The sequence below is a fragment of the Psittacula echo genome, assembly GCF_963264785.1.
Source record: "Psittacula echo genome assembly, chromosome: 1".
In the NCBI taxonomy this organism is placed as follows: Eukaryota; Metazoa; Chordata; class Aves; order Psittaciformes; family Psittacidae; genus Psittacula; species Psittacula echo.
In genome coordinates, this window is record NC_137735.1 from 107,265,656 (window position 1) to 107,275,545 (window position 9,890).

The window sequence follows — 9,890 nt, forward strand, 5'->3', positions numbered from 1 at the left end:
TTTAATACCTAGATGCTTAATTCAATTTCAGAGCCATAATTTGCTTGTTCCCCTACAAAAACATAGATGACACCTGTTGTCCAAGAGAATTTCTTTTCGTAATACATTCCAGTAGAGAAGAAATACATCCACATGCTTGCAGTGGAAAATGTAGACCAAGATTATATAACTTCTCCAAGGTCACAGAATCTTCAGCCAAAAAGTCATATCACATACCCAGTAGTACACCAAACCTTGCATCACATCTGAAGCAGCATTGACGGGACAATATAGGGGGTAGTTCCACAGGGTATATGAATCCCTACTGTGCCCAACAGGAGCAAAAACTCTTCTGACTGCATAATAAGAATGAAAAATGATGTGTGCTTAATCTAATTCAGTCCAATGTTCGAGCATTTTGCTTCCTTCCATTAATACCTTTGCTATGACTGGCTGTTGGGTTTGGCTGATTTACATAATTTTCTAACTCTTTAGTCTTTGAGGTCATTATCATCTAATGCAGTCAACAGTAATTTCACATGTCCAGAATAGCTTTTTACACCAAGTAAAATCTTTTCTTTTTTTCCCAGCTTTCAAAAAGTGTGAGTTCTGCACTACACAGCAGGGAAGCAATTACACTACATTTGCAAAAGACCGAGCAAAACCTGTTAGGTAGCTGGAGAATTCTTCCTCTTCGGAACCATTTGTTCTGTCTCTAGTAACATCTCTTCACTGGTTTGATAAAAAGCTCAAGAGAAACACTGCTAGCTAGGCAACAAAAAGGAGTTTTCCTCCACAATAATATTTTTCTTCACCTTTATTTCCTGTTTGAGGCAGTAAGAACCTATTCAATTCTACTCCCACTGAAATCAAGTCAAACATATCAGTGGCAACTCGACACTGTCTTCAATTACTTATTATTTGATGCTTTTATTCATCATTTATTTGCCTAGCAGTATTTAAAACCGAGTCAATACCAGAAGGAATTCTGAGCTATGCAAACAGAAGATAAACAAAAGATAGACCTGTTTCAAAAGGACTTCTAAAGCACAGAAACCCAGTGGCCTTAACACCCAGAAACACTTGTCTACAGCTATTACTTCTGCACCTGAGTGGTCCTCAACAGAGTGAGTTTAAGCTGCAGAGTATAAACTCTTCTAATTGGTGAAAGGAACATGACATCAGTTACCAAGAGCATGAAACCAGATTCAAATATGGACCCAATACATCCATTCCTAAAAGGTCAGCTCACAAAACACCTCCATCGCTCAATGCACTTTGCTGTTCCCTTTCTGTTTGCATAAGAAGTCCATTCTTTCTGGCCAGCTAGTATGAGAACTAATACATGTTCATATCCCATTAAAACAGAATGACATTTGAGCTTTAAAATTTAAATAGATAAACCAAGTAACTGTGATGTTATTGTAAAAGAAAAAGTTAAATTCCATATTTTTATTTTAAAGACATTAACTTGTTCATCCACATTCATGAAACTAACAGAGGTATCTTATCATACCATGTCACAGGGAAGAGCTCAGGAGTGTGCATATTTCCTAAAAAAACAGAAGTCAAAGGAAAAGAATCCTAAATGTATTTTGTGTAAAAAATCCATTGATTTTTAAGCGAACCTCATGATATCTTGAGGCATGCCTCTGGGCCAGTAACATTTGCGTTCATTTCTTAAATGAAAATGGAGTAAGCACAAGGCACAAAAGTCCTGCAAAAAGAAGAGAAGTATAAATCCAGAATAGCAGAAGGTCAGGTCAGACAGACCTTTGGGCAACATGGTTTAGTGCAAGGAGGGTTGGAACTAGATGACCTTAAGGTCCTTTCCAACCCTAACTATTCTATGACTATTCAACATAAAAAGGACATGGAACTATTGGAACAAGTCCAGAGGAGGGCCACGAGGATGATCAGGGGACTGGAGCACCTCCTGTATGAAGATAGGCTGAGGAAGTTCGGGCTGTTTGGCCTGGAGAAGAGAAGGCTGCATGGAGACCTCATAGCAGCCTTCCAGTATCTGAACAGGGGCTATAGGGATGCTGGGGAGGGACTCTTCACTAGGGACTGTAGTGATAGGACAAGGGGTAATGGGTCAAAATTCAAACAGGGGAAGTTTAGATTGGATATAAGGAAGAAATTCTTTACTGTGAGTGTGGTGAGGCACTGGAAGGGGTTGCCCAGGGAAGTTTTGAATGCTCCATCCCTGGCAGTGTTCAAGGCCAGGTTGGACAGAGCCTTGGGTGGCATGGTTTATTGTGAGGTGTCCCTGCCCATGGCAGGGGGATTGGAACTAGATGATCTTAAGGTCCTTTCCAACCCTAACTATTCTATGATTCTATGATCTAGTCCTTTTGCAACTGCAAAACTTATTACAAAATAATACCAGCAAAACTCTTGGGAGGAGTTCCATACGAGAACTCTGGAAAATAAGGCAAGTCAACTAAGCTAACATACAAACATCCATGTGGATGCTCGTGTTCCCCAAGGAGCTTCAGCTACAATGCTATACAGTCATCTCAGACTTGCCAGTACCAGGGTAAACCTCTGCAGTCCGCCGCAACTGCCTCATGTCACTGTACCTGACAGCTCCACAGCTCCGAAACTCCCACAGTCTGAACACATTTTGGGCAACCTTTCAATCTGATTCTCCTCTTATTTATGATTGTGCAAATCAAGACAGACTGTAAGCAGTGTTGGATCTATGTATATCTGGGTAGGTCAGAAGACCTGGATTCCTTGTGTGGCTTATCGGTGTGCCACATCATACAGTGGTCACTAGTAGATGTTAGCTAGCTAGGCAGCAAGCCATGGCACTAAATAAGTACATCTTACCAAGACATAAGTGAGGTATGCTTACAGGTAGGTAATAGAGGATACAGGCACAGTGATTCCCTGACATGCTATTTAATCCATGTAGGTCTGTGCAGACCTATCACCTACTCACTAATTGCTGTGGCAGGTAACAGCAGGTATGTTAACTGATGGGTTAGATGTCCTCAGGCTGCAGGACACCCCTGGAAGCGTAAGTTATGTGTAGCCATGTAATCTTAATCAAGCAATATTACTCTTTATATTGAATGATAAGAAAATTATTGTGCAGTACAACAATACCTAAGAACCACAAAACAATCTTACTAGTAGACATAACCTCATTGCCAAGAGCTTTTTAGAGTCTGCAGAAAATATGAAGGATAGGATTGCACAAGACAAACAAAGCAAGATCTCACTCAGGGCATAGTGATTTGGTACATTTTCCTTGTAGTGTGTTTCTTAAATCAAGACATTTTACCTATGTTTTTAAACCTTGGTCCCACAGACAGCTAAGACTGATTGGAAAGTGGAGAAAGCAATAGGCCAGAAATAAGAAATCTTTAAACCAATTTCACAGCCCAAAGAAAGCTAAATGTGTCTACATCCCAGTGGTTCAAGACTCCCTTTGCCTGAAGTGCAGTAACATTTGAGTGCTGAGTCTGATTAAAGAATCTTCTAGATGTTGATGAGCAAAAGTCTATTATTTTAGTGGAGAATTAAATAAACAAGAAAAGTGGGGTTTATGCTGTACTTTTTAGATCTGGCTCACAACCCAGCAGCTGTAATAGTCACCGGTGTAATGGTTAATGGATCAAACTGTTTCCCCATAATCATAGAATCATAGAATAGTTAGGGTTGGAAAGGACCTTAAGATCATCTACTTCCAACCCCCCTGCCATGGGCAGGGACACCAATAATACAAGACGACCCTGGGGTACACAGTGTCCCCGCCATGGAAAGATTAACAGGGATGAACAGAGCTCCTCCTATCAGCTAGGGAAGGGACAGGGGCATACCAGTATCCCAGCAAGAGGAAGTGATTGATTCAGGAGTGCTGGAAATAGAAGAGGATAAAAGCATAGTATGCATGCAGAACAGGAGATGGAACAGCCACAATGCGTGCAATGCAGTTTACTAAGAGATGAAATGAGAAGCATGACCTTCTTCTACACATAAAGAATCTTTCAAACAAATAAACCAATGGACAACTCAATTCAACTTATTCTGGTTCGCTTCATATAACACTTGAGGTAAGTGTTAGAGAATGTGAAAGAAGACAATTCAATGAATGTACGCACAAGCAAGCTGTCCTTGAACAGATCTGCAAATTCACTGTTGGCACTTCATTAAGCCAAAGGCCTAGAGTCAGTCATCATATGCCCTACAACTTCATGGGTAGTTATAAAAATCCAGTGCTGCAAGGAAAATTCAAAATACTATCTATAAAGCAAAAAAAAAACAAACACACCTCCAGGTAAAGGCCATATCCAGTACTTGCTCTTCTGACCTGTTGTCTGGCACTAAATGGGAGAGTTCTTATGAACTGGCTGAACTTGAAGCTGGTATTTACCCAACAACTGACATTTTCCCACACTCCAGAAAATTATTTGGCAAAATAATCAGCGTGGGAGAGACAGCTTCATTTCTAATGTAAATAGCTCACTTTTTCAAATTACCAGTTTTACAAAAGGCATTAATCTGTGGGCTTTGACCCAAGAATGCAAAATGCACAATCATTCAGATACAAGATGGTATTAACAGAGCTACTGTACACCACTTACGAGGAAAGCAAATGGACAGATCACCTACAGTCAGGGGTTAGCATCGTAAGACACAGCAAAATACTAAGTGAACCTGGACTCAATACCATAATTCAGGGACTGACTTAATTCTACTGAAATAATTGACCTTAACAGACATCTAATCTTGTCATGGTGACTGAGGGAATACCATGAAAGAATCTGCTTACACATTAATTTTGTACTTTAAGTTTGTAGAGGAGAATCTTAATTTTCAAGCAGGGTACAAAAAGCCCACTGTATGAGAAGATTTAAGAAAAGCTATGAGAGAGATGCAGTGTTTCCTCTGAATATTGCATCTGTACCTTATCTGTGAAGCAATCTGTTCTGTAAACTCCAATTATTTAATGCTATAGAGAATGGTATTCCATTTTAAACTTGCAACTACTGTAAATCTCAGCGTGTCCCATTCAGCCTGCCCATTCTATATGAAAACGTTAAATGAAAGATGAAACTTGTGGCTGCATTTCTTCAAGAGTGGTAGCACACCTGACTTAAAATTATGCACCATCATAAAAAGGATTTCTGTAATTACAGCTCTACCATATGCATAAGCATGTATGCTCTTTCGCATGTTTACATGACTAAATGAATCTCTGGATCTTAGGCAGAAGCTTCTTCTAGTTCAGCAGCTCCCAAAAGCTGTTACCATGGACTGGACACAGGTGTTAAGAATAATTAAAGATACAAGGAGTATCATGGTTTAGCCATTCATCAGTGGAAATCCCATTAAAGCACAGTCATTTTCCATTAGGCTTATTACATTATTCCCAGTAAGGCCACTGTACATTCAATTTGCTACCATTATTGGACCAGCTTTTTCCTGGGTAACTCTCAATTTACCAATATCTCCATTTCCAAGCACTATCTCCACTTCATATGTTTAGAGCTCTTTCGTCCAATCTTGCAGAGTTTAACGTCTTCAAAATGGCACACATACTACTGCATCAGTCCCTAGACTACTAAAGCAGTCCTGACCCTGTACGCCACTTGTGTATTTTCGTTGCCAGATAAACCAACATTTATGGTCAATAGCTACTGATGGAGTCTTGTGCTATTAGACTATACCATAGGCCTCAGTAAGAGCTAGAAGCTCTGGCCTCTCACACATCTAGCAGACAAACTTGTGTATTTTCCACAGTCTGAGCAGATGAAGAGCTGATGAAACACTGAACAAAACGGATTTCCCTAAGAACAACAAGAGTTTTTTATTCAACCTATCTGACATTGGTGCATTTTTCTTTTCCTAAAATTCCATTGTCAAAAATATTCCTGAAATTTTGTTCAAATGTAATTAATAAATATAGATAACAACCATTTTTTACCTTTACAGATTATAAAAACCTTAAAAGTATTTTACCACAGAAAACTGTATTTTGTGCATGAAATCTGTTTCATAAACCTACTTTTTTTCATTACAGCAACATTATGAAAATTCTAATTAGCTCCAGTGAAGAGAAAAATCTTCGTCAATGCTACTGACAGGAAGATAAAATTGTACTTAAGGTAATGCAGAACAGCTCAGGGTTTTGTATTTACATTCCGGCTTTGCTGTAGACTTCCTGCATGACCTTGGCTAAATCAATGGGAACCATGTTAGGGCAGCCTAATTTCTACTAACATGCCTGTCCCTAGCCAGTAGACCCTTTGATAACTGATTCAGAAGCCCTAAATAAGGCACCGAGTTGTAAGCCACATAGAATCAGCTCACAAAACAAGTTCCAAGGGTCTCAGTAGACTTCAGGCTATCTAAAGGTCAAGCTTGCAGACATTATCATCTAGAGCCTATTGCCATGACAAGGATTCCTCAAGACTTAAGTATTCTCTTTCCTGGCAAGTAAAACATGGCCCCTATTTTGATCCCATGACTGTTCCCCCAGCTCCTCCACACAGCACCAACTTCAGTGCTGGGGTCCCAGTTGTCAGTCTTCCTTTTCCTTCTTCCACAGTAACTGTCAATAAATCCTCTTGCAGTAAGCACTGCCACTAACTTTGTAAATGTTCTCCCTCAGCTGGGGCCTCAAGAGACCTAATATGATGTTGCTATATTCACAAAATAGTAGCAAATTAAATATGATTATGCAATCTGGCTTTCCATAGCCAACTGTATAGCCATCAAAACTAAGCTGTTGCCAGCTGATGTATTAGCTATATTGTGCCCGGCTGCTGGAAACTGAGGTTAGCTGAGGATGTTTAACGATCCGCCAGTATGGAGCTGGAGTGAGATACTAACATAAGAACATTGTAAACCCAGATTCACAAACTAAAATTTTAAATCTGAAAGAATTAAATAGTGTTCTTGCTGCATGCTATAAAGCATTAGGAAGACAGTTTAAAAGAACAATAAAGATGTAACTGCCTGCTCCTAATCCTAGCATTCTGAGGGTCATCTGTCTACATACTACCCCTTATCTAATGTATGCATCTAACAAGCTCTAGACAGTCTTTAAAAGCATCATTAGTAATGAAACATCAAAGAGATTTGCAGACAAATACTTGAAACTGCTTGAGAAATAAACACGATAGTGCATTGTAGAAAATATGAAACAGCACATCAAAAAATTGAAAAGCATTAGCCATTCATATAACAATGAGGTAAGTCAGAAGCCTATGACACTGAAACATCATTTCAAGGGTATTGACAGAGCTAACATCTGTTAACACCAGTGAACTTTGAATTTTCTAGGAAGAGATCATCTTTTTGTCAGGAAAAAAGTCACTTAATAAGGAAGAGTCTATCTGTTTTTATCAGGTGGGTTACAAAGCTACCATATTGTCTGCCTCTGCAGGCAGCACTATGTCTCTGTTAATTCTCTTTCAACATTTTTGCTTGGAAACTGAGAGGATAAGAAACGAAGAAATATGATATTAAAAGCAGATACCGAATAGTATAAAACAGCCAAAGGATGCGTTCACTAGAGAAACGCACACTTATGTTGCAAGCAGGAGATATTTCTGGTAATTCAGACAGCACAGCAAGAACGTACTTTGAGCACATGCTCTTCCAGAACGATTTGGGCGGCAGCCTCGGGAGCGTAATACAGAAGGCTGGGGCACAGACAGTAAACCTGTGTGCCACATCAGAAGTCTGTATGTGGAAATACACATTTCTGCTTCAATACATAAACGCTGAGGGAGGTTTCCCTTGCTCGGAGCAGCATCTTTACCCCCGAGTGCTACAGCTGGTGGGCACCGGCACTGCCGAGGCGAGGACCACTGGCGGCAGCACGCAGCGCTGGCGGTGCACCTAAACCCGGTGGGTACCCCCAAGTGCTGCCACCCCCCACCTGTGCCTAGGGCGCGGGGCGGGCGGAGGACGCCCAACTCGGAGGGGCTTCGGAGACCGCCGACTTCGCCACACACGCAGGTGGTGGTGGGGCGCAGGCCTCGTCCTGGCCCTCCCGCGGGGACCCGCCGCCGCTGCGCACCGCTCGCCAGGAGGGGACAGCCGCCGCGGGCCCGGGAGGCGCCTCCCTGCAAGCGCGGGGCGCGGAGAGGACAAACCACCCCCGGGCAGCCCCAGACCAGCGGGGATGGGATGGGGCCAGCCTACCTGATTTGGGGTAGGTGACAATCCAGACGTCGCTGTCCCTCACCGGGAAATTGGCGATCTCCTCCATCTTCCCCCGGCAGAAGGGTGGCAGCCGCACCCCATTGTACTCGAAGTACTTGCTCTCGAACTCGCCGGGCGTACTAGGGGTCTCGGCCTCGCTCTCCGCCATCCTTTTCCCTGTCGGCCGCGGTGGGGGGGTTGTACCTGAGGTGTGGGGCCGGGGGTGGCTGCGGTGCGGGCTCGGCGCGGCAGCCCCAGCCCCCGGCACGCCCCCACGCACGCACCGGCAGGGGGCGCGGGGCCGGCGGCGCATGGGCTCCGCGCGCGGTGATGTCATGCTCGGCGCTAACGGCGGCAGCGTCTGAGGGGCTGGCTGACCGCCCCCCCCCCCCAACCCTGCGCGACCCTCGGTACCTCTGCTCTCCGGGCGGGCCGCTTCACGCACATGGTCCCGCAGCCGGGTGGGCAGAGGCGGAAGCAGCTGGGGGTGCCTGCTTTCACCTCTGCTGCGCCGTGTTGCGGCAGTGCCAGAACCCGGCCGCACAAGAGGGCGGATAGCGGGCTGGGGGGTGAGCAGCCGTGGTCAGGTGCACTGGGTAGTTACAGAATCATAGAATCGATTAGGTTGGAAAAGACCTTTAAGATCATCAAGTCCAACCATTACCCCAGCACTGCCAAGCCCACCACTAAACCATGTCACTGATGGCCTCATCTACATGGTTCGTGAATAGTTCCAGGGAGGCTGACTCCACCACTCCCCTGGGCAGCCTGTTCCAATGCCTGAGCGCCTTCTCTGCGAAGAAATGTTACCTAATGCCCAATCTAAACCTCCCCTGGCACAGCTTGAGGCCGTTACCTCTTGTCCTATCACTTATTACTTGGGAGAAGAGACCGCCTTCCACCACACCACAACCTGCTGTCAGTAAGTTGTAGAAAGCAATAAGCTCTTCCCCCCCCCCGCGCCTTCTCCAGACTGAACACCCTCAGTTCCCTCAGCCATTCCTCATAAGACATATTCTCCAGGCCCTTCACCAGCTTTGCTGCCATTTTCTGGACCTGCTCCAACACCCCAATGTCTTTCTTGTAGTCCTTATCCTCGCACTGAGCCAGGCACAGTACAGGTGTGTGTGTACAAGACAGTGAGGAAGGGGGTACATGCCCACTATTTTCGGCTACTAAGATTGTTTGCACCTTTCAGTGTTCAGGTTTAAACCCGTATCTGGTTTTTACGCACTAAGCTTTTCTTCCTGGTCCCCTCTTCCAAATTTCTTTGTATCTGGTAGGGGAACAGTAGGGGAACAGCTTTCATTACAGCATGAGGCAGGTGGGCTCGGGCCTGAGCACCCAGCCCCTGACTGGGCAGGTGCCCAGCACATCCCCTGCCAATTCTGACTTGCTCCTTGGGCTTCCCAGGCAGTCATCAGAGCTGACTCATTAACTTACTGTCCTGGGTTCAGCAGTAGCAGTCATTTTTCTCCTTCCTAGTAGCTGGTGCAGCGCTGTGTTTCTGACTTCCAGCCTGGGCATGAATCTGGGCTGGTATGTGTTCCCAGTGTGGTTGTCACCTCTATACTTTGGGAGGCTTTAACTGCTTGGCTTGCTTAACGGCAGCACATGTTTCACACTCATGAATAACCTGGGCAATAGTGTCCATTGTTAAGTCCACCCCTTGATCATGAGCCCATCTATATGTTGCATCTCTGCCCTGATGGCCTGAAGTGTCATGGGCTCACCAGGCCAAA

General features: G+C 44.2%; 1 protein-coding gene across 1 annotated transcript in view; it reads right to left on the reverse strand.

Annotated features, from left to right (window-relative positions):
• The window catches only part of SULT4A1 (sulfotransferase family 4A member 1), a gene marked incomplete at both ends in the record, with an annotated part of 31,024 nt that extends 22,707 nt beyond the window's left edge, over positions 1 to 8,317 (reverse strand). Inside the window, one exon of the mRNA XM_080639203.1 lies at positions 8,149 to 8,317. Within this exon, the coding sequence (XP_080495329.1) occupies positions 8,149 to 8,317 (169 nt within the window). The remainder of the gene's footprint in view (positions 1 to 8,148) is intronic.
• Positions 8,318 to 9,890: the final 1,573 nt, after the last annotated feature.